The sequence below is a fragment of the Barbatula barbatula genome (genome assembly GCF_947034865.1).
Source record: "Barbatula barbatula genome assembly, chromosome: 3".
Classification (NCBI taxonomy): Eukaryota; Metazoa; Chordata; class Actinopteri; order Cypriniformes; family Nemacheilidae; genus Barbatula; species Barbatula barbatula.
Window position 1 is genome coordinate 5,646,602 of NC_136764.1, and position 24,924 is coordinate 5,671,525.

The 24,924-nt window shown below is 40.5% G+C and overlaps 1 protein-coding gene across 2 annotated transcripts; it reads left to right on the plus strand.

Moving 5' to 3' along the window:
• Nucleotides 1-150: 150 nt before the first annotated feature.
• On the plus strand, nucleotides 151-24,797 carry sbno2a (strawberry notch homolog 2a). 2 transcript variants are annotated; one of them, XM_079453070.1, is made up of 32 exons: nucleotides 151-318; nucleotides 1,552-1,721; nucleotides 3,393-3,472; nucleotides 5,519-5,606; nucleotides 9,248-9,424; nucleotides 11,194-11,259; nucleotides 11,351-11,450; nucleotides 11,609-11,769; nucleotides 11,879-12,012; nucleotides 12,104-12,194; nucleotides 12,309-12,452; nucleotides 12,566-12,683; nucleotides 12,822-12,927; nucleotides 13,108-13,261; nucleotides 13,483-13,659; nucleotides 13,809-13,906; nucleotides 14,152-14,228; nucleotides 15,506-15,688; nucleotides 16,250-16,371; nucleotides 16,667-16,798; nucleotides 16,899-17,034; nucleotides 17,138-17,250; nucleotides 17,348-17,419; nucleotides 17,519-17,627; nucleotides 17,777-17,848; nucleotides 18,689-18,832; nucleotides 18,947-19,041; nucleotides 19,364-19,456; nucleotides 19,580-19,711; nucleotides 20,483-20,559; nucleotides 20,810-21,000; nucleotides 21,205-24,797. In XM_079453070.1, exons 2-32 carry the CDS (start codon nucleotides 1,602-1,604, stop codon nucleotides 22,467-22,469), a joined length of 4,827 nt encoding a protein of 1,608 aa, XP_079309196.1. In that variant the 5' UTR covers nucleotides 151-318; nucleotides 1,552-1,601; the 3' UTR covers nucleotides 22,470-24,797. The 2 variants fall into 2 exon arrangements, with proteins under 2 accessions (XP_079309196.1, XP_079309197.1); XM_079453071.1 differs by lacking the exon at nucleotides 11,194-11,259.
• The last annotated feature ends 127 nt before the right edge of the window (nucleotides 24,798-24,924 follow it).

The following is a 24,924-nucleotide window of genomic DNA, read 5'->3' on the forward strand; positions in this document are numbered from 1 at the left end:
CTATACGGTTGAAACTGTTATTTTGTAAAAAAATAAAATAAACGTATGTAAAATGTTACACTAATACTTAAATACGTTTCGGATGGAAATTGAATTTCGGACAAAATCGCTTGATCCGCGGTGACGTCAGCGGAAGATTTCTCGCTCTTCAGATCAAGATGGCGGCGTCGACCAGGAAGTAGGTAAACAAGCGAACAGGGGTCGAAAAAATGGATTAACCCCCCAAATACACCGCCGCTGATCAAGAAACGGGCTGATTCAGCGATCGTGAGTTGTCGTGGAGGGGTATCGAAGGCAGGGGGGTTAAGTTATTGCGCGGTGAGTGAGTTTTCTGTCAGGTTAGCATGTTAGCACGCTTGAAACAATAGCGCTTCGTAGAGTCGGTCAGAAAAATGCACAGACAGCCGATCGATTTACGAAAAAATGCATTAAGTTCAACCACAATTATCAGTATGAACTGGCACTCGTGTTAAGATGATGTGTTTGAGGGGGTCGGTGTGCTGTATGGGATGCGTTTCAGTTTGACAAACGCGTCGGATGAGTTCTTTCTTTAACGTTATATTTTGACCGGCGTCTCAATTTGGTGTCTTTTCGCTGTTGTGTTTAAATGTGAAAGTGTTGAAGAAAGAATAAAACAATCGACAGATGTATTAAATGTGTAATCCTCTCTAACACACACACACACACACACTGGGGCCTGACTCCGATACTTTATACATTAGCCATTTACTCTGGTACATAACCTACCGATCTTCGGAGAGGTCTGTCTGTTTATCTACCCATATATATGTTAACGTGTGTCTAGCTGTCTGTCTTTCCATCTAGCCTAGGCACAAGGAGGTTAAAACTCGTGAAAATATCAGTAAAGGATGCACACACACACACTCACAGGTTTGCTCTGAAATATTGTAATTGTCTTGTAGTCCTGGTGTGTATTAAAGGGATTGATCACCCAAAGACGAAAATCCTGTCATAAATTTTTACTCGCCCCAAAACGTGTAAACATTTATTTGTTCTGCTAAACACAAAGGAAGATATTTGGAAGAATGTCAGTAACCAAACCGATCTCCTCCCCCATTGACTCCTCCATCCCTACTATAGCTGTAAATGGGGGATGAGGTCTCTTTGGTTACTGACATACTTCCAAATCACTTTAATGTTTAGCAAAACAACTAAATTTAGGATTTTTTTAACAATCTGAGGGGGAGAATTTCGTGTGAATTTTTTTGTGTGAACTATCTCTTTAACGTTAACCTGCAGTGAGTGCGTTTGTGAGTCCGTTGTGCCTTATTGGTAATAGTTGTTTGATATTTGTACATTTGAAATATATAAATATGAGTCAATTAATGTCAGCCCATAATATTGTCAGCGTATGTTTTACAGATTGAGTTACAGGAGGTTGTTTTTTAATTCATGCCCATGTAAATGACTGTAAATCATTGGTCAATAAGTGTAGAAACCTTGATCTATCTTTCTCGATTTTTTTACAGTTGTATAGTGGCTGTCTTTCTACTGTTGCTGTTTTGTCTCATATCTTTGTCTTTATTTCAGAGATGGCTGGTGAATGATGGGTTTGGCACCATGTTTCTGATCGGAGCCTGATGCCCTCTCTTGCCACATCTGTTGTCATGGACACGGAGGACTTTCTGCACCCTGAGGTCCCTCAGCTGGGGAGCCCGAAGTTTAGCGCACCTAGTCCTCCCCTTGTGAGCTCCATGGAGGTGCTCTTCTTTCAATTCTTTGTCTTGTTCTGATGTACATCTTATACTGTAGGTTTTACAGTTATCTTCAGTTTAGAGATCTGAAGATAGTAGACTATAGATTTCTCACCAAAAATCTAAAAGTATTATAATGTGTTTTGCTGCATAGATTTCTGTTGATGTTTTTTTCTGATAGGGAAATTAAGCTATCAGAGAAATGTCTGTAACATAACGTTTTTATCTCCATAATGTAAAAGCAGCACAACCTGTACTACATGAAAACTATGGTTAGACCAAAAACTAAAGATGCAATTATTGGATATTGGTCTAAAACACATTGGCGAATCAGGGCTTGACATTAAGCATTGCCATGTGGTTATCCTTCAGACATCATTACTTAATTTCATTTGAAGTTTCAATATAATTGTTTCGGATCCTGATTGGTCTAGTTTGCTTGTAAGCGTTTTACCTAGTGTCCGCTGTGGCCACTTAAATTTGATAATATTCTCCATGATTGATGTAGAACAAAGGCAAAAAGTAATTATTATTAGTGTCAGGACTGTGCATTCACATTTTTTACACATAGCACTGGTGCTACAGAGGCCAAACAGTTGTAAAACATCTGTTTTCATCATTTAATAAATATGCAAGTGCAGTTCATCACATGAATAGGCAAGTAACTGACAAATTACATTAATGTTAAAGATTGTTTATGGCCATAAAATTTTTTGTTAACCTAAATTTGTTTTATTTTTTCTAACTTCTGTTTATTTACTATACAATATAGGTATATTTGTCCACAAAAATAACTGTAGCATACTATAGTTATATTTACTATAGTAAACTGCAGTAAAATTCCTAGATACTATAGTGTTTTTGAACCTTACTATAGTATACTACAGTGTGTTTACTACAGTCTATCAATTTACTACAAGGGTACTACAATTTCCTTCAGCATATACCGTATTTTTTCGTCCAGTGTCCAAGTTAACAGGACTTTTATTTTGACGGGTCGCTTGACTTTTAGTGTGTGCTTGACGATAGCTGTACTGGAACAGTAAAATGCTCGTAAAATAAACTCAAAGCAACTCTTGAGATTAAATAACAGGATTCCGCGTCCGCATTTAGTTATATGAACACAAACTTTTTTCATAGCACAGAATTAATTTTTGCAAGTAAAGTTCTCTCTCACTTTCCCAAACAAAACATTTACTAAGTGTTAATGTCGAGCCCCGGCCAATGATATGTTATAAGACCTCCACCTCAGGCATATCAAACGCTATAGATGTGTAATGGAATAAAAAAAGAATATCAGGAATCTGTTTGTTGCTCTGCCCTCTAATTTTCAAGTTTGTTGATGTCTTAATCTTGATTAAATTTACAATTTGACCTGTTGTTTTCATAATTATTATTCTAGTGATTCTTGAACCTTCTCCAAAATGGGAGGGACCTTGGAGTCCTTTGGTACCCAATGGTAATCGTCTGTCTAGAAGGGGTTGCCTTACCTGGTTTATGGTTTTGTGTATGTGGTCTGCATAAACCTCACACTTTCTGTTGGGTCTCACAGGTTGTGTTTAATTCACAAGCATCAGCACTGCCAGTAAATATTTGGGTGGTTGGTTATCTCTGTTTAACAGTGTTTCCAGTGGCCTACTTCCTGTGTCACATGCTGTTTGTTTCCTGTTTCTCCAGAGTCAGCTCTGTCCGTCAAACTCATGGGCGTTCCCACAACAAACTCAGTACAGCCAGCACTATCCTATGCAATCTGGAAGGTGAGTAACACTTTATCACGGTTTAAAACAGAAGTGATGGTTGCCCTGGTTACACCTTGGACTTGACATTCCGGTTTACACCTGGTAAATACATGCAACTCCGGTGCATTTCTCGCCGCCGCTTTTTCTGGTTTGCACCTGAATGGATTCATGTTTGTGCGATGCGTCGATAAAACTTTACACATCTGATGACATTAACTGAAGTGAACCTTTAAACCATCTGGGATTTTGAAATGTTAAAAATCGCAGCTACATCGGAAAGTGATGACATTTGAATACTTTTGTCCTTTTTGCTCTGTGAACACACACAAAAAAATGATGGATGTGATTTGTATATGTTGAAGGGTCACAAAAAAATTTGTCACACTTGGATCCTTCTTGGTCAAAACTGACCAGCATAGGAATCAATGGGAAATGTGAAAGCTCAGAGAAGATTTTGTTTTTACAACTACACATCAGCCACTTTGCATGAAAAAGGTGCACAGCAATCAAGGGGTGACCCTCTAAAATATCAAGGGCGCAAAATAGAGACACACCAACACGCACTCAAAAACAGGAATTGGTGAGGCTGCAATAGACAAGAATATTTAAATATGTTAAATAAAAGCAATAAATTAAATAAAACATGCCCCACCATGCCATTTTTAACAACGAGGTAGCACTAATGTGCTTTTCAAAGATTGGATTTTAAAGGCCTGGTATCTGTTTTAACCTGAAATAATGCATTCATTGAAAAATGTTATTAACAAAGTTTTGCCAAAATTGTATAAATGTTTATTGTTTTAATAGGGAGAACAATAGATGATAGTTATAGCATAAATATTAATTAGTACCATAAAATTCTCGCAAAATAAGAATAATCAAATACCAAGTAACAAAACGGCTTTACATGTTTTCCCTTTATAACAAAGATTTAATGTTGGACTGTAATCAAAATGCAAAACATGGTACTTGTCAAACCTAAAATATCTAAAAGTTGAAAAAAATTATCGTCTTTGAGATTGAGGTATAGGGATAACAGCTAGGGAATTCACAAGCTACTCTATAGAGGGCTTTACTGGAACCTAGTTGGACCCTAGTGGTTACTCCACTACACATGTCATTGCTTTTTTTAACCAGAAGGCTCTTATCAAAAAAAGTTTTTAAATGGATTTTAATAAAATTGTAATAATTGTTGCATAGTACCATCAAATTCTCTAAAAATGCAAAAGATAAAACAATATTAAACAAAAATGTATTACATTGATTTTCCTGAAAATAAAGAAGTTACTTTATTAACTAGGGATGCGCCGTTATGTAAATGTTTGGCCGATAACAATAACTGCTAATTCTTTAACATTGGAAGCCGATAACCGATATACAGTATCTAAATATTAATATAAAATTCACGAACACTGAAACAAATGGCAAAAAGCGGACAAACTGATTTGAAAATATTTACTGCAGAAAACAAGGTAACCATTACTTCCAATGTTCTCCCTGAACATCATGTACCAAGCCTACTCTACACTAGTTAAAGATTCTGTGACTTTTAAACAAATTATAGATGTTCAGAAATACAGATAACTGTGAGCAGTGTGCAGCTGAAGAAGTTTAACCAAAGAAAACTTTCTTTGATTTATCGGCTATAATATATCGGCCTAAATTTTATTATCGGCCGATCCAGATGACTTTTATCAGCTGATTCCGATATGGGCGATAATTATCATGCATGCCTATCACTTTTGACCGCAAAGGAGCCAAGCGTGACCCCCAAACGAAGAGTCCCAGAGGGTTAAGGTGTAAAAAGAGTTAGTGCTGTTTCAAAATAGAAAGCTTGTATCTTTTAAACTGCCACTTTACAGGAAATTAAAAAGTACAACATTTCTTTACTGCATTTGTACTATTTGAATACTTTTTTGCACTTCCCACAGACAAACATTCAACATATTCGCGGTGATAATTTTCCCCCGCCCGAAAAAGAGTCGTAGTGGATCAAGTGCCAAAATGTGAGCGTTAAACAGAATCTGATCAGTCAGTGCCTGATCTCTCACTTTGTTTCATCAGGCCGTTCCAATCAAACCCATCCTCTGGGAATCTGGACCTGTCTGACATAGACTTTCAGGACCTCGTGCGGAACGGAGCGTTTCCCCAGGTAAGACCATATCCATCTCCAGATTAATCTGTGTGAGTGTATCATCATGTGTGGGTTTTAAAGGAATTGTAAGCTTGGGATGAGGCATGCCAGGCTCGACTGTTCTTATGAGCACCGCACAGCTCCAGTGTCTTTCGGTTGATGTCTACGCTCAGTGTGTATTTTATGAATAGCATTGCCTGTGAGAAACTATATCAATGCCCGGGAAGAGGTTATAAATCTGTAGGTTCTTGCCCCCGTCATTACGTTGACTGCAGTGCTTGAGGAAAAGACAGGTTTGAGTGACTGAAAGCACAGAATACAGTTGTTTGCTACACACAATGTGTTTGTTAGACTGAGGTCTGCTGAAAAGGCTCATGCCTGTGTTATATGATTGTAGACGTTATCTCAGGTACTGATGGAAACATTTGAATTTGACTGTCTGAGAGCGTTCATTATTATGGAAATACTCTCTGCCTCTGGGATTCTGGCTGTACATCAGAATAAAAAAATAAAACAGGATTTTAAGAATATTAAAATCAACACAGGATCCCAGAGAATTATGTATGGTTTTGTTAGTCTGATGTTTTGCAAGCTCTTTCTGAACCAAGGGACTGTTTTGCTGTTTTATTCTTCATGGATTTTTTGTATTAAATTGCAAATTGTCTTTGGTTTTACCTTTCACAAAGAACACACACATATAGGGCTGGGCGATCTTCCCAAATAAGCATACAAAAAGAATCTCGATCCACGATCTGAATTGAAATGCAGTGCTGTAGATTCACTTTTTTTGCCCATAGCACGGGTGCTACAGAAGTTTAAGGTTTTGTAGCACAGGCCAAACAGTTGTACAGGTAGCACAATTATAAAATGTCTTTTAAAAACACAAATGCACAGATCATCACATAAATAGACTGGTTAACAACAAAGGACATTAATGTTATATACAAATGGACCAATTAGGGCCATAACATTTTTGGTTGACCCATTTCTTATTGTTCTGTGTCGTCTATTTTTAACTATACGAAAGTAATATATTTGTCCACATAAGCGTATACTATATAGGGCTGCACGATTAATCGAAAAGAAATCGCACGCAATTTGTCAGTGAAATACTGTTGACTCTGCATCTGAAAGCCAGAGGGCGCTCTCACACAGAAACTCCAATTCTCCATAGAAGAAGTACCACACGTTTTACCAGGAAACGCTGTCTTCCTATCTGCATTTGGCATCTTTCGTTTACTGTTTTACAAGCCTCCTCTGGCATTTCATAATAATGTATATTTATATTGATTGACGGGTGTTGCTTTTTTAAATGCACACTTTAAGTCAAGTCAGCTTTATTTATATAGCGCTTTTTACAATTTGTAAAGGAAAACATTGACTTTAAGCAAAATATATAAGGTAATGCAAGTCAAAACACAGGTCAAATATCAGATGCGTTTTAAGCGACTCAAACGCGCAGTGCTTTCAGAGTGAGCAGTATTTCCCAGTTATCACAGAGCCGTACTTTACGAACAAGCTGCGCATAAAAAATCATCATCTCAGCCTTTACGATTTCACAATCGCGATAGCCACATCGATTCAATCGTGATTCGAAGTGGAATCGTGATTTATCGTGTAGCCCTGCTATGGTATTTACTAGGCCTATAGTAAACTACAGTTAAAATTAATATCATATAATGTGTTTGAACTAGTGCTGCACGACTAATCCTATCATATTTTCCTAAAAATGTGTACATCTGTATTTATGTTCTATTTGTTTAATTTACCTATACTGTTGAGTATATATTTTAGGTTAATTTAATTCAGTAATGCAAAGACGTTACTGTGATTTAATTTTATAACATTTTATTTTATTTTGAAAACTTTGTGCAATTCTAGTTCTTGTTGCTAGTTTGAACCGTATATCTCAGTTGAGAAATACAAATTTCAGCATTTTCAGTTATCTAGAAGTGCATTTTCGTGATTCGAAAATGCATACAGAGCTGTCTGCTCTCGCGGTGCTTCAATGTCATACGCCAATGGATCTGTGCAGCGCTGAATGATGTCGAACACACCTCTTGTTTTAGATAACAATCCTCGCGATTCCCTTGAAAACTGGATAGAGGACGCCTTTAAGATCGATCTCGATTTAAGATGGTCGGATCGCCCACCCCTATATACATATATATTATAACATACTAACAATGTAATGCAAATTTAAATAAGATCTATTTATGTCCCCATTCTACTTAAATATAAATACTTTACACTTAATGCATAACACCTATATAATCAATGGGTTGTTTGTAGCGTACACGAGAACATGGCAAATAGGTTTGGAAGGTTTACACAGTAAAACAGATTTTTTTTGTGTTCATAATGAATTTTGATTTCCATTTAGTTACTTTAGGCTGTTTCTTTTAGGCTGTGTGGTAAAATTAGCCTCTGCTGCCCGTAATTGTGGACACACTCGATGAGAAGCATCATTTCCTGAAAGACCACCACCACCCACACACACACACAGAATGCGTTTCAGTCAACGTGAGAACAGGCTTGTATTCTCTGTTTAGATTCTCTTTGTTCATGGTAGGTTTGAGCATTTACTAGAATTCTTGACGCGTTGTCAGTTTTTGGATTGAGTTGGATAAAAGTGTTGTCGGCACTCTCAGATTTTCAAACTACAACTCTCAGGTCAGGAATGGAACTTGGGTCGCCGTGAGCACAATGGCACCATATGATCACAATGGCCTAATGGTTAGAGAGTCGGACGTCGTAACCCAAGGTCACACACACGTTTCGACTTCCAGCTTTGTATGTATATGCAAGTGCGTGTGTTCACTATTCACCATTGGCAAGGTCAATTCAAAGGACTCATTTGAAGTATGGGTTACCATACATTGACAAATACTCACTTTTGAGTCACCTTGATGTTGTTTTTGATGTAAAAAAAAGCTTTGTTATTTTAAGCTTGTTTCTTTGTGGTTTCGACAGCTAGCGTTTCGCTTTTATTCTGTAATCTCTGACTGTGGTCTGTTTCTCTGAATAAGAAATGCTACTCGGAAAAAAACAAGACAACATCAGCAAATAGACAAATAGCAAGTGTAGCCACATCTGTTGTAGCAGTCTACAGCTGCTATTTCTAAGTGTATTAATACGTGTTTGGCCAGGATTCAGTCTGGTATATTTAAAGAATAAGGTTCTGGAGGCCAAAAAATATTAAATTACAAACTAAAGGGTTTTTTTAGTCACGATATACCCTTGAATTAAGAAAAATACGTTATTACGCAGCCTGAAATAATCCAGTTACTGTGCTTTATTTTTCTCATATGATATTATGTATGGGGTTCATTGACATCAGATGTAGTTTCATGAAGTGATGAACTTGTATGCGTTATTTCTTGAAGCCCTCCATGGACATGTTTCTTTACCCAGATGTTGTCTCTTATGAATCAGGATGACTTTATGCCTAGACAGTGATCAGAAATGCTCCTCAAGCTCCCAGGAAAGAAAACCATCTCTTAAGAGTTGTGCGTGGACATTAGCCACTTCTCAAGTAATGCGATGAGTCCACAGCTGCCTTGAAAACACTTGGCACATTATATATCAGATTCCGTTCACGAGCATCGTTTCTACAGACCATGGCATTTTCTTTTAACCCGTCGTGTCTTTTTTTCCAGGATCTGTCATGTATAGATGAGCTGTCCAACACGTCACTGTTCTCTTCGCCCTCTGACTCTCTTTCGGAGTATACCGAGCCTTCGGGGTTTGGCATCGACAGCCTGGCACAGTTACCCAGCGAGGGCACAGCGCCCCAGGGCTACTGGGAGACACCTGGACACAGTCAGAGGCAACAGGTATTTACACACCGAATCTGTAACAGCCGACACGCTTTTCATCCGAGCTGATGATGTTCATAAGATGATTGTTGCATATGGTTCCAGGGCAGCGTTACAAAGAGAGTAGTACCGCTCTAACAGTGTATCGCAGGGGTATCCGTCCTTTTTCATCCGGGGAGCAACTTTTTCAAAATAAAAGTGTCTGCGAGCTACTCAGATGTTATACAATACTGTTAATGTTCATGTTAAAATGTGATGGAAATGTTCAATCTCACCACATTTTATGTCGAAAACCAACCTAAGTAGGCGCACTATGCACGTTTTGCATAAACATTGAAATAAAACCATTAAAATGATGGCTGGATTTTAAACTAACAAAAATCCTCATACCATTATATCTGACATGTACATGTTGAAATAAAGTTTTGACTGAAACAAAACGTTTTATAAAAGGATAAACCTTACAAATCCAGCCTTAAAAAATCATATATAAAAGTTCAAATTATATTAGATCTGCTCCATAACTGCTCCAATACATGAGCTAATAAATCCCAACACTTCAGATATGACATTTTAAATCCACAGTTTGACAGCAGGTGGCGCACACACATTTTCACACAAAATGAAGCCTCATCTGCGTCGTGTTGAGCCTGCATGGGACTCTTACTAACTTTGTTTAACGCTGAGCGGTATTTACCGCAGGTTTTTCATAATCAAATATAGCTTTAGTGATAATTAAAACACCAAAGGAAATATGTAAAATTACCCGTCAAAACAAATAATTCATTTCTATTGGAGGTTATGGGACACTATATATCAACTCTCTCTGATTCAGCTCCCTACAGGCCGCAAGCTTCTTGTATCTCGCGAGCGATGTGTTGGAGACCCCTGCTCTATTGTTTGATAAACCGTGAAGTATATATTTGTACCTGATTGTGTATGTGTCTGAATTGAGAGAGTCTTGTTAGGCCTGCAATATATCGCTATTGTGTTCATATATGCGTTTGTTGACATAATAACGCCATTCCGGAATAGTAATCGACTGGTGTCAAAGCCACAAACCTCCCACTCCGATATGAAAACATAGTAGCGCATGTAAAAGACGCTCTGCGCTTTAAAACAAGAGGTAACGAAAACAGCATCACAAATGATTAAAAACCGCATTTGGAGCTCGAAAGAAGTTCAGTTTATGCTCGTGCCCCGTACCCTACGCTGTAACCTGACGCCCACGTCTCCAAAAATGCAGAAGTGTAAATGAAAACCGACACAGGCGTGGGTCCGACGCACAAGTAAAAATCGGGCTTTAAGTTAAATATGACAAGACACATGTATGAATGCACAAATTTCAAACAGCGTTTTTGTTCCTTTGAAGGGCACTCCAAGAATGTACAAGTAATAATAGAGAGACATTGTTTATTTCATTGCTCGTGACATATCATCGTCTGCCCTCTCCAGATGTTCACATATGAAGGGCTCTGCTAAACTTCATCATAGCTGCTTGTGACGTAAATCAACCAATTATAATTGAGGACTGGAAATGTCTGTTTTATTGATTTTAAATATTTACATTCTAATTTCAATGTCCAAATATTCTATTGAAAGGTCTTTGTTCTGTTCAAGGGTGTACTTGCAATATTATATCATCATTTAATCAGTGTGATTAAACAATTACAATAATATCGACTATCGCAATTTTTTCTAATGCAATTAATCGGCAAAAAAAGTTGCTATCGTGAAAGGCCTTGTATCATTTTTGTTCCTTTGTGTGTGTGTGTTGTGTCCATCAGAGTGTTTTTCCTACTAAGCTGGAAGACATTAATGCGATTCTGTCTGCCTCAGTCCCTGGATTTAGGGTACATCAGCTCGTCTCTCTTGCTCTTAATATTTTTCTCTCGCTTTCATCACCTTGCATCATTTTTCATATTCTGCTCCCCCTCTAAACAGGCAGCTCCGCCTCCACAGGAGGAAGAGGAGGAGGCGGATGATGAAGAGACAGAAGAGTTAGGGCACGCCGACACGTACGCTGAATACAAGCCATCCAAATGTAAATCAACATTTCATTTATCAAAAGTATATGGAGTGGGCGAGTAACATATGCCTTATCTGTAAAACTGCATTAGCATTTCATAATGGTATTAGCAGTGTTTGTAAGTCTTATTGATGTTTAACAACTTGACAAATCAACTTTTTTTATGTGTCCAGCTACTATTGGTATCTCTCATCCTGACATTGTCGTGGAGACGAACACGCTGTCCAGCGTCCCTCCTCCTGACATCACATACACACTGTCCATTCCTGAGAGCACTGTTACCTCGGGCCTGCTGTCAGCACTGCAGCTGGAGGCCATCATCTACGCCTGTCAGGTACACCGGCTCTTACTTCTCTCTGCTCATCTCTCTCTTTTGTTTTCACATCAGGCTCGTACCTTATAGAGCTCCGTGTACATGTATAAAGTGTGTTTGCGTTCCTCAGCAACACGAGGTGATCCTTCAAAACGGGCAGCGGGCAGGGTTTCTGATCGGAGATGGCGCCGGTGTCGGGAAGGGCCGCACTGTGGCCGGAATCATACTGGAGAATTTCTTAAAGGGACGGAAAAAAGCATTATGGTAAACTTTCATTTTCAGTCACGGCCCCCTGGAAAGCTGTCGATGGTTTTCTGATCTGTAAATCGAACCGACGTCTGCTGCTGTGTTTCAGGTTTAGTGTCTCGAATGATTTGAAATATGATGCCGAGAGAGATCTCAAAGACATCAACACTCCTAACATCCCTGTTTTTGCTTTGAATAAGGTTTGTAATGTGATTCACGACGAATATAAAAAAAACCACAACATTTTATTTAGATTTATTGTCAGATATATGGTTCATTCTTAATTTAGGTGGTGTGTGTTTTTCTTCACGCAGATTAAATATGGAGATACGGCTACCTCAGAGGGCGTTCTGTTCGCCACGTACTCTGCGCTGATCGGAGAGAGCCAGGCCGGCGGGCAGCACCGCACCAGACTCAAACAGATCCAGGACTGGTGTAAACCCAACTTTGATGGAGTCGTATCCTTTACTGTAACATCTGTGGTGGTTGAGAAATCAATAAGATCCATCACAGGGGAAAGTTTTGTCTTTTTAAGAAAAATAACGTGACCCTTGACCCGTGACCCTGTCAGATTGTGTTTGACGAATGCCACAAGGCTAAAAATGCGACCTCCACCAAGATGGGTAAAGCAGTACTTGACCTCCAGACAAAACTGCCCCTGGCGAGGGTTGTGTATGCTAGTGCCACAGGTACTTTTACCTTTTAAACTTTTATTTATGGTTAATGCAGATTTTTTACAATGCTAAAAGTCCTTTCACGCGTGACGCGGTTTGCATATAATCTACAATACTTTCCTCTTGATTTCTTTTGTTGTTTTCTTCCTGCAGGTGCTTCTGAGCCAAAGAACATGATCTACATGAGCCGGCTGGGAATCTGGGGGCTAGGAACCCCATTCAAGGCATTCGATGACTTTCTTCACGCTATCGAGAAGAGGTCAGAGGTCACGCTCCTTAGCACATAGATCAGGGCTCTCGTTAAACAATACGATTAAAAGGACACGAGATTCATCTCTTTTCACTTGACTTAAATGAGACGTTCTGTGAATGAAAATAAAAATCTTCTTCTTTTAACGTCGATCTTTCAGTTCTCATGTTCTCTTGTGCTGTGTTTCAGGGGTGTTGGTGCCATGGAGATTGTTGCCATGGATATGAAAGTGAGCGGCATGTATATTGCACGACAGCTGAGTTTTTCCGGTGTGTCGTTCCGTATAGAGGAGATATCACTGGACGAGGAGTTCAAACTGGTTTACAACAGAGCAGCTAGACTGGTGAGACACACACCGTCTTATTCATTTGACGACGTTCAAGTATGAACGTTCTTAACATCTCTCCTACGCATTGAACTGTCAATCATTCATATCAAAGAAATATAATGCTAAATATAAATGCTAATAAAAACCCATCTAGTGTATTGAGCTGTAATGGTGAGAGACGTAAATGATGGATTTGGTTTTGTAGACGGTTTGTGAAGGTCATTCTCTCTGTGTAGTGGGCTGAGGCGCTGGAGTCGTTCACCAGGGCTGCGGACATTTTGGGTTTGGTGTCCCGGAAGTCTCTTTGGGGTCAGTTCTGGTCGGCACATCAGAGGTTCTTTAAATACCTCTGCATCGCTGCTAAAGTCCGTCGTCTGGTGGAGCTCGCTCAGGTCGAGATGCATCACGGCAAGGTCAGGGAGTTATTCACCTTACCCCTGGGAAAGATTTTCATACACAATATGAATTCCTAAATTCCTAACTGATCACGTCATAGATCAAGCACAAATTATTCAGATGGATGAACTAACCGTAGCTACGCCCCCTGTCCCGTTTTCAACAGTGTGTCGTGATTGGTCTGCAGTCCACCGGTGAGGCTCGTACTCGAGAGGTCCTGGACGAGAACGATGGACATTTGGACAGATTCGTCTCTGCGGCTGAGTAAGTATTAATCCAATAATGTCTCTGCATCGCTGTCATCACACGTCCCATCAAATTCAAATTATAGCAGTATTGCCTTTAACAGCAAGTAGAAAGGAATGACATTGTGTTATTATTTTGGCAAAACATGATCAGATTTTATACAGTCGCTGTGGGCAGTAATATTAGATCAACCAGCAGTATGATTGGCTATTTTATCATTGTAAGTGAACAGGTTTGAAATGTGTGGCTTTTTTTCCCTGTAGGGGTGTTTTCCACTCATTAGTCCAAAAACACTTTCCAACCGAGAAAAGAGAGAAATGCACCACCGGCAAGAGGAAGCGTGAGTTGTTTATTTTATTATGCATTGCTTTGGTTTGTTTTTCATCAACCAGTCATCTCCGTCAGCGCTGTACGTTGACTGTTTTTGCACATGTATACGTCTGTTATCATCTTTAAAAAGCCACAAGTGAAGGTCATCACATAAATAGACAGGTAACTGAAAAAGGACCTTAACGTTATACGTAAGGGATAATGTACAGGCAGCCAGATGTTATCGCAGGATTCCGCTTCGCATCGGGTCCTGATCACACCGCCGGGTCTTATTTCGTCCTGAAAACAGCCGCCTGTTTGTACATTATCCCACTTATTTCACGGGTACCTGCCACATGAAAAAAAAATTGACATGAAATGTGAATTTGAAATATTTTATTTGCAAATTTTTACCGAATGCAGACCTTCCGCGAGATTTATGGCCATTTATGGTAAGAAATGACGTTCAAATGTCACAAACGGGCAATTTGGTTCAATCATTTGTAAAAACAATGTCATATGTTATTAAAAGACATATTTCTGTGTAATAGTAAAAGACTATATTTAGTCAATAAAAATCAGTCAAAAGGATTGTTTGTTATTAGGTTTGAGAGGTTGTCATCTGGAAATAAGAATCCTGCAAATATCGCGACTGGCCAATCAGAATCAATCATTTCAACGAGCCGTCTAATAAAAATGGATAAATTATGGCCATATCATTGTTTAGATCTGTATTTTCGATGCTTTGCTATACATTATTCCTTAAAAATACTATAGTATTTCCTACAGCAAACTGCAGTTAAATTATTGTGTACTATAGTATATTTTAACCTTACTATAGTGAATATTAAAGTATACTATAGTGTTTACTCATACAGTGAAATGCTCGTAAAAAAAAGAACAACCCTGTAGATGAAATGTATGTGTTCATTTCCTCGTACAGTGAGTTACAGTGTCACGCATGTAACACGTAGAACAAGCAGAGGACATATATAAATGGTAAAATACCGCTTTCGTGATTCCATCCATGTTTTCCCACATCGTGCAGATCATTGGACTCAAAGCAGCCGGAAAACAAATTTAAAACGCACTTCACACAAACAGCGCCTCTGTCTAATGCACCTGTGAACACTGTTAAATTTATTCTTCGCACAGACCGATTTATTCGTAGCATGTGCGTCGAATATGTCGCAATGTACAGCCCTGTCAGTACTGGTCAGTCAGTGTTCTGCCCAGGATCTTGATGACATGGATCTGGTTCTTATAGATTTCTAGTGTTTTTAAAACCTGCCTCTTTGTTTTCTTAAGGAAAGCCCAAGAGCCGGCCTTCAAAGTTTCCAAAGCACTGTGTGGAAGTGGGCGGGGTTATTAAGATCAGCGACGACTCAGACTCTGACTCAGATGATATTGACAGCGAATCGAACTCCTCCCCTGAATCACTACAGGATAATGATGATGTGATTTTTGTCAACCACATCAACGGGCCAGCGGGTAAGTTCACTTACAAGTGGACATGACTTCAGACATCAGAGGTTTTCTTGTTAATACACGTGTCACTGTGCTAAAAGAGTCACATCGATCCAACAGCGTAAAACTAAGGGAGCACCGATTGATCGGTCGCCGATCATCGTCGGCCGATAATCGCTTATCTAAAAGAGTTTTCGTCTGTATGTGAGGTGCTAGAAAACAGCAATGAAAGAAGTCTTTGCTTTCGCACATTTTGCCTTTCGCTAAAGTGACAGTGTTGCCAGATCTTCATAGAATAAAACAGCAAACAAAGGAAGCTTTGGTTGCTTGTGTTTAAATCATCACAAATGCAGACATGTGGAACTATCGGGCATGCACTCCCGCATTTAAATGGGGATCAGATTGAAGAACCCTTATGTACAACATTAGCAGCAACAGTGATGTGATGTATGGTAGCAGTCAGTTCACATACATGCTTATTAAATCAAGACTCGTTTCAGTCTAGACGGCTAAACCACACAGGGGTGATTAAGACCTCTTCCCAAACATATCTGCTGAACTGTGTGTGTGTGTGTGTGTCCTCAGCTAAACTACTAGAAGACAAGCAGAGGCTGCTGGGTAAAATAGCGGAGTTGGGGAAAGATCTGCCTCTCAACACTCTTGATGCGTTGATTGACAAGTTTGGAGGACCAGAGATGGTGTCTGAGGTGAGGAATAGTCGAATTTCTACCATGAAATGATTTCCTGTGTGTTATAACACAACATCATGTCCTAACCAGACTCATTGACTTTCATCATGAACTTAACCTAGCAGTCACACTAGACTTTCTATCAATGTAACTAAAGACTAAGTGAGCGGTTCTTGGCCGAAACACTTAAACAGATAAAAAAATCGAATGATCTTTACTTTTGTCATTTGATGTATTCATGGACAATACTGGATGTATTCATGGACTTTATTAATTTGATGTACACACGAAACGTGTGTGTTTGTGTGTGTAGATGACCGGGCGTAAGGGTCGTGTGGTGCGGCGACCTGACGGCAGCGTCCGATACGAGACCAGGGCGGAACAGGGCCTGACCATCGATCACGTCAACATCAGAGAAAAGGAGAGATTCATGACCGGAGAGAAGGTGACCTTCACAACCAACGACAAAAAACACAATCTGCTCAACAATCACTTTCACGAGTCAAGCAAAATGTGATGCCGGATGTTTCCTCTCCGTCTCTCAGCTCATAGCCATCATCTCTGAGGCCGCCAGCTCGGGCATCTCTCTGCAGGCGGATAAACGCGTGCAGAACCGCAGGAGACGGGTTCACATGACCCTAGAGCTGCCGTGGAGCGCTGACCGGGCCATTCAGCAGTTCGGTAAGTGCTTGCATGTTTCAGAATGTTTGATTTTGTTTGGACAGTCTGTGCTGGTTGCTCATGTTGTGTGGTGTGTGTGTGTGTGTGTGTGTGTGTGTGTCAGGTCGAACACATCGATCAAATCAGGTTACTGCTCCCGAGTATATCTTCCTGATCTCAGAGCTGGCGGGAGAGAGACGCTTCGCTTCAATTGTTGCCAAGAGACTGGAGAGCCTGGTAATGCCTCATGCGGCACACTGCATTTCAAACGTGGCAGACGCCAACCCGTGTACGCTAGAGTTTGTGTAAATATGGTGTGTGTTGTGTTCTGCAGGGGGCGCTGACGCACGGTGACAGACGAGCCACTGAGTCCAGAGACCTGAGTCAGTACAACTTTGAGAATAAAGTAAGAACATTTTCCTCTCAGTAATTGCATTACAGCGGTTCTAATGGGTTTTATGCACCGAACCTCTTTATTGATGGAGCGTCTGTCTTTCTGTCTCAGTACGGCACCAAAGCGCTGGATAAGATCACTAAAGCCATCCTGGGACACATCGACAACAAAGTCCCTCCACCCAAAGGGTACCCAGGAAGAGACCTCATGTTCTTCAGAGGTAATGATTCTTCTGACAAATTATCATTGTTAGAAAGAATAAAGGCTAATTTTTCTATTTTAAGACCTTTTGTCAAATCTTAGTTGCTTGTTGTCAGAGCTGCAAACGGCATATAAAACAAACTGTGTTTATTTGTGTGTGTGTATTAGATATGAAGAAAGGCATGATCGATGTCGGGATCTTCTGTAGGGAGCCTCGTCTCGGTCTGAACACAGAAAAAGGTACGGTTTATAACCCCAGCTTTTTTTCTGTCAATTTAATTTATAGGAGTTCACAGTCTTCTAAGCCGTGAATCACACGCTTTTATCCAAAGCAATACCGTCACTAAATAAATCCAAGTTCCATTCCTACGCGTTTTGGAAAAGTGTGGACTTTTATTTGATGGTTTTGCAGGTCCGGGTTGGTATGGAAAAAAGAAAATTGAGGATGGAGAATATTATGAGTTTCCAGAAAACTGCCCCATTCGGTTTTCTAAAATGTAAAATTAATCATTTCTGATAATACATTTATTTGAATGAAGTTTGGAACATGTTTCGAGCGCTGCCAAAAGATCGGCACTAGACCACATCTGCCGGAGGACTGTTTGCTGTAATTTGATGTTATGCAGTTAGACAGAGGTAACCTGGACAGTGGGCTCCCCCTACTGCTCAACTAAACATGTACAACACAAGGCCGTGCCCATCATTTAGGTCCCTTACACAGCTCAAGAAAAATAGTTTTTTGTTTGGGAGAGTTTTTTGACCTCTGTATTTCTAAAATCCTGCGTACGGCCCGGATTATACATCGTCCAATTTTGAAAGAAACCAAGTTAATGGACTTTATTTCTTTTTTCGAGTCATTAATGAATTATATTTCACCGATGCTTCTGTTGCTGTGGGTCGAAGGTTTGGACAAATTATGAACATTGCACTAAATTCCAATAATGTTTACGTGAAGTGTCTGTGATTTTTAACATCGCCTCGTGTGTTTTTAAATGGTTTGATCAATTCAAATGAACTCTGAATTGAATGTTTGACGCCGATGTGTCCGTGTACTGACAGAGTTTGCCTTGTGTGTCACAGACTGCACCATTACCAAGTTTCTGAACCGGATTCTGGGTTTGGAGGTCTATCAGCAGAACTCTCTGTTTCAGTACTTCACGGATAACTTCGACTATTTGATCGAGAAGGACAAAAAAGAGGGCAAATACGACATGGGAATATTGGGTGAGGAGCCACGCGTGCACGTTCATGGGTCAAACGTTACACACGTCATCATTAGACATATGATGTGGTATCATAGGAGTGTGTGTTTGTGACGGAGATGTTTTGTGTGATCAGATCTGGCTCCTGGTAATGATGAGATTCACGAGGAGACACAGGAGAAGTTTCTGACCCCGGGTAACCCGCAGGAGGGTCAGGTCATCCTATACAAGGTACTCATGCTTTATGATTACTGTATTGCACAGTTTATAGGATCTCGAAGTAAGGGTGTGACTTTTTAGAAATCCTCGATGATGAAAATCACAAAACGCAAGATGAATGATCTGCTTTATTTTGTGTATCATCTTGACGAGAAATGAGTCACGATTTAATCTCGTCAGATCTTGTGGCCATCAAAACTATGAAATTTGCTAACAGAGGCCTGGAATTTAATAGCAAGCAACCTAAAAATAAATTGAATTTCACATTTTGTCCAGCTCTGTTTTTTGTGAGAATCGTTTGTGAAGTTGTTGTGTTTGTGACACTTGTTTTTAGATCAGTGTGGATCGTGGAATGCCCTGGGATGAAGCTTGCAGTAAAGCTGAGAAACTCACGGGAGAATACGAAGGCTTTTACCTTTCAAATAAGGTACATGACACACACTTGTGTGACAGTAAATGCATGCTTTTCTTCTTAGTGTATAAACTGAGGAACATCTCTCAGCCGTATGAACGGTTTTACACCCGGAATTTATTGTGTGTGTTTGGTCAGTTGCGCGGGAGCCAGCCGTGTGTGCTGCTTGCTGAACAGGGCCGCGGGCGGAACCTCATTTTATATAAACCCAACATCGGTAAACAGGCACATCCTGAGAATCTAGACAACCTCGTGCTGCGATACTACAAGGTGAGACATCAGACAGACGGGATGCAAAACACAACAAATCTCACATCAGTCAAATCTTTAAAAAACTGAATAATTCACTAACTGTACTAGAATATAGAATATAGTAGAATAATTCACTACTATCAAAATGCTTTTTTAAAGGTGTCCTGAACTTTTTTAAAGGTGTCCTTTTTATTTGATACTGTTGTCTGAGGTCTACTTATGACATTCGCGTGGTTTTTACATTCAAAAACATATCAAAATCAATAAGTAATGGGCTATTTTCTAGCCAGGTTTTGAGGCCCAAAAACGCTCCGTTTTATGGGCGGGCCGCATTGATAACTTGTAAGCTAACGCCCACTGCTGTGATTGGATAGCAGTTTGCGCAGTAAACCTTGTAGTCACCTGCTGTGAATTTGGTTGGACACGTAACGTTAAGTTACACATTATCAGGACATATGAAGGGATCTCTAAGAAAGCATTAGTGACACAGAGTACAAACATGTTTTACTCACATAAGATTGCTGAGCCTGGTGTCAATAACAGTTGTAATTTCAGTAACAATGGTGTTTTCAGTTCTGACACTTAAAGGATGTTCGCTTGAATACGACTACCTCTTAAAAACAAAATACACAGTTGTAAATGACTTTACGGATGATCAGCTCTATCAAACTGTCTTAAAAGATGCTGTAGATGTATGTTGTAGTGGTTTTAGTGCCACGCTTGTACAGTGACATCTAACGGCTGATGTGTGAGTAACACTTCTATGTGGTGTGTTTTTCTGTTTTAAAGGTGCCGCCGGATGAAGCGAAGCATTTCTGGGAGAGTCAGTTTGTCTTTTCCTTCACTAAATGCAGCCATGCCAACTGGTGAGACCAACATAAGAGTGCGTGCATGCGCGTGTCTGTGTGCAAGTGTGTGTGCAATATCCTTTGAAAATGAATATGTGCCCAGAAGTGAAAGACGTTTTTGGAGGACGTTTGTAAAATCTTTATAAACTGCCAGTGTTATGTGCCAGTGTGAATCTGCCATGTATTTCCAGGTTTGTTAAATGCATGTGTAAGTTCACCGAACAAATGTCCTGGTTTGAAATGTAATGCATTTATGTCTTTATTGTAGGAAGGGTAAGTGTAAAATGATCGAGGAGGGACAGGAGTGTTTGTTGGGGATGCGTCTGAGACAGTATCACATGTTGTGTGGCGCTCTGCTGAGGGTTTGGAAACGCGTCTCTGAGATCGTCTCTGACATCACCAACTCCAGCATCCTGCAGATCGTTCGACTCAAAACGAAACAGAACAGCAAACAAGTCGGTAGGTGTCCTTGCACGTATCAAACTATAAAATCAGGCTAGTTGTGATTTCAATATCTATCAGGGATGCTAATGATGGATCAAGTGTCACACGTATCACACAAACGTGGTCTGATGTGAAAAGAAAACCTTAGGAAGTGAATGATATGAAATGTCTGTTTATGTGATAATCCCACCACTAACAATCTTTTATGTGTCTAAAAAGGTATAAAAATCCCAGAGAACTGCGTATCCCGTGTGCGTGCCGAGCTCTCACGAATGGACGAGGAAGTAAAGAAGGCACGCAGAGAGCGAGACCAGCGTGTTCGGCAGGAGATGACAAAGATGCTCAACGCCCGCAAACTGTGCGCCAACCTGCCACAGTCTCTTGCAAACCACCTTCCTTACCCACCATCCCGCTTGCTACCTGCAGCGCCGGCAAAGAGCGAGTCTGTCGGTGATGTCCTGGACCTGACCATCAGCCCGTGCCCTTCCCCAGACATCAAACCCGCCGTGTCAGACGCGAGGATCAGCCTGAACGGCGTTTCCCTGAACGGAGGGATAGCGGGCGGGAAAGGACGCCCTTCCGGGGATGCCCCAGAGACGTTTGACCTGGAAGAACTGATCTCCCAGGAGCGGCAGAGGCAGGTGGCGATGAACGTGGGCCTGCGCGTTTCGCCGTCTTCACGGGCTGCTCTCGGTGTCCTGCGACAGCAGCACGTTCACACGCTTAAGCAGAATCATTCATCGCTGGGCTTGTTGACCCAGCAGCAGATTGGCTCACACGCGCAGCGGAGCATTCAGGGGTCTCCAAGGTACAGTGCACTTTTATCGCAGCTGCAAGGAGGGCAGGAAAAAGCGCTCATGATGCGGTTTCTCACAGAGATGCAGCAGCAGACCGGCGTATCGTCGCAGTCTACTCGCACGCCGCTGCCGTTACAACAGCAGAGTCAACACGCATCCTTGCTGACACACATGTCTAACGTACACTCGCTCAGCACGCATGCCCAGGGGATGAAACGTCCGCCGCAGGCGCATGCAAGCGAAAACATGCAGCTTCCTCTGAGCAGATCTATGCCGACGCAACCCCTGCAGTCGCAGCTCCTGCACAGTCAGCCCGCTTCAGAGCGAGCAGCAAACCCAAGCAGCGAGTTTGATTTGGACTTCAGTTGCCCCTCGCCTGTTTCTCGACTGCAGTACCCATTTACCTCTCGGGCCCCGTCGTCCTCCACCCCTCCTTCTTCTTACTCCTCCTCCCTCTTCACTTCAGCTCCTCTAAACTCCTCCCTGTCAGACTCGAGCTCCTCCTCCTCACACTTCACGCCATCCTCCTCCTCTTCTGAACAGTCGCACCTCCTGTTACCCAATGGCCACTGCAGTATAGACACCCTGGATGTGCGCGAGACGCTGGATAACATTATTCGCGGAACACCAACGGACCACCGCCAGTCCGTCATCCAGTACAATTCCGTGGACTGGGACGCCACCTAGAGGCCGGAGATGGGTGATCGGGACTGTCAGTGTCTGGTGTTCAGATGTTCATCATCTCAGCGCGGGGTTTATTTTCGCAGATTCTGTTTATTTGTTGTCCACGTCATTCTCAGTCCATAAGCTAGTTCTGTGGTGGTTGTGTTTGGTTTGCTGACGTTCAGTGAAGAGAAAATCGCGAAATATCGGGGCACATGAAATCCATGTTGTTTTTGTATTTTGCCTTGTTTAAGCAGCAGGGCTTTCCACCTCTCGTTTCTCATCCGGAGAGTTCACAAACAAAGTTAAGAGTGAGGTAAACGAAATGTATATTTATTAAGATGTCTTGTTTTGTGTTTCCTATCAGAGGGCGTTTATCTGCCGTCTTTTCATCAGTGCCTTGATCTCCTTCAAATACAGTCTCTCTCTCTCTCTCTCTCTCTCTCTGTGTGTGTGTATTTCTAAACAGAGTAGTGCTATACTATTTATTTTAGCGATGCGCTCAGAATTCTGTACGGACTGTGTGAATTTGAAACTGCTGTCTGACCCCTAAACCCTGTGAATTTCTCTTTCGATCATCTCCGCATTATTTCAATAATCTAACCGCAAAGAGAGATCTTACACAACACATGGGCCGTAAAGGCGGCGTCGGCCAGAGCACAGCAGAATACTTCTGCGTTGGGCTTTGAGTCGTTTCTCAGGTATCGTATAGACTCATCACTGTCCAAACAAATGATTATTTTATCAAAACGAATACGGAAGGGTCTTCGTGAACTTTGGGAATGGTAAGCCAAATTATTTATTAGCAGATCTAAAAGGGATACTTCACTCAAAAATGAAAATTCTGTCATCATTTACAGTCCTTATGAAGAACGTAGGACGGCAAACAGTTCTGGGGCATTTTTTCCTACTATGGGAGTCAACGGGGGGCAAAATATGTCCGGTTATAAGCGTCCTTCCAAATATCTTTCTGTTCATCCGAACATTTATACATATTTGGAACGACTCAAAGGTGATTAAATTATATCAGAATATTCATTTCTGGTTGAAATATCCCTTTAAGTATGAGAGAGCTCTAAACCACTCGACCTCTAGTCAAGGGCGAGCGAGACTTAGCAATAAAAACCAAACAAATTCATACAGTATGCGCATATACGGATGAATAAAATGCTGCCCCACGAACAACTCGATTCTCGTATCGACAGACAGATTTCTCTATATATCTGTTCACAGTGATATTTTCCAGTTGTGTTTGAAGAATATTATATTTGTTAAGAGAAGCCGAAAAATAGTTTTGTTGGTTTGTAAGAGATCACGCGTACGAGGTCAATGTTTTCCCTTCGGGTCTTGTGTTCTCGTGTCGTTGGAATGAAAGCAAACGTGTTGATGTCTTTGATGTTGCTGTTTGTATTATTATTGTTATTGTTAATACTATTATTGTTGGTATTTATATCCAAGGGACATTTTTAGTAGAGGTAGTCTTGGTTATAATCACGTGTAGAAGTACAAAAACACTTTTAGTCTTGCCAGGGGTGTATTTGATTTGATTTCTCCTCCCAGAATCCAGAACTAAAGCCTGGCACCAAAATGACTGCGCCCGCTGCATGGTCACTTCTGTCTAGCTCAGATACTTCACTTCTCTTTCGTTCCGGTTCCCATCGCACCAAAGTTTTCTGTGCAGGCTCCGCGCGGTCGTGTTTAATCTCAGGAAATGTTGAGGGAACGATTGCGTCGTCGCAGAGAGAGACGTGTGATCTTGACTACTGTACTCTGTCATGTTCTAGACTTGAAGTATACTTCTGTTCAAGGTGAAATTTATGAATAATACTCGAGTATTATGCCCGTTTGATACGATTCTATCGATTTTATTTTTAAATCTGATTTCGTGATATCACAGATATATAAGAGAGTTGGTTGTTCCCGTTCTCTTTTGTCAAATGTGATGTATTTCAGCGTGTGTGTTCGGGTTAAAGCATAATCGGGGATAAACTTGCCAGAATTGAAACCTCTTCTGCTGCCCGGCGTTTCAACAACGAAATCACAAAAGAACACTTTAATACAACAAAACATTTATTAAAACTGCTACTGATCATGTGTATTATTATTATTATTATTGATGTTGATACTGTTGTTGTTATATTATATTGTTTCCTGTTAGAATTCTGTTCAGCACTTTTACTTTCAGCTTCTGTGTTTTATCCCAATATTTATATAAGTTTAGATGGAGCTGTACATAATGTAAACAAATGTGCCTTTTGACTCATTCTGAACGTTTTCTACATTTAACAGAAGGAATATATTGTACGGCAATATAATTTTTCTTAACAAACAATAAAATTTTAAGAATAATACAATTCTAACATTGTCATTTTTTAGCGCAAGGCGTAAAAGAAACATCGTAATGATAAATGTATACGTTTATAAAGAATGAATGGCATTGGTATTAAATAACAGTTTTCATAATTGATGCATTTTTGTC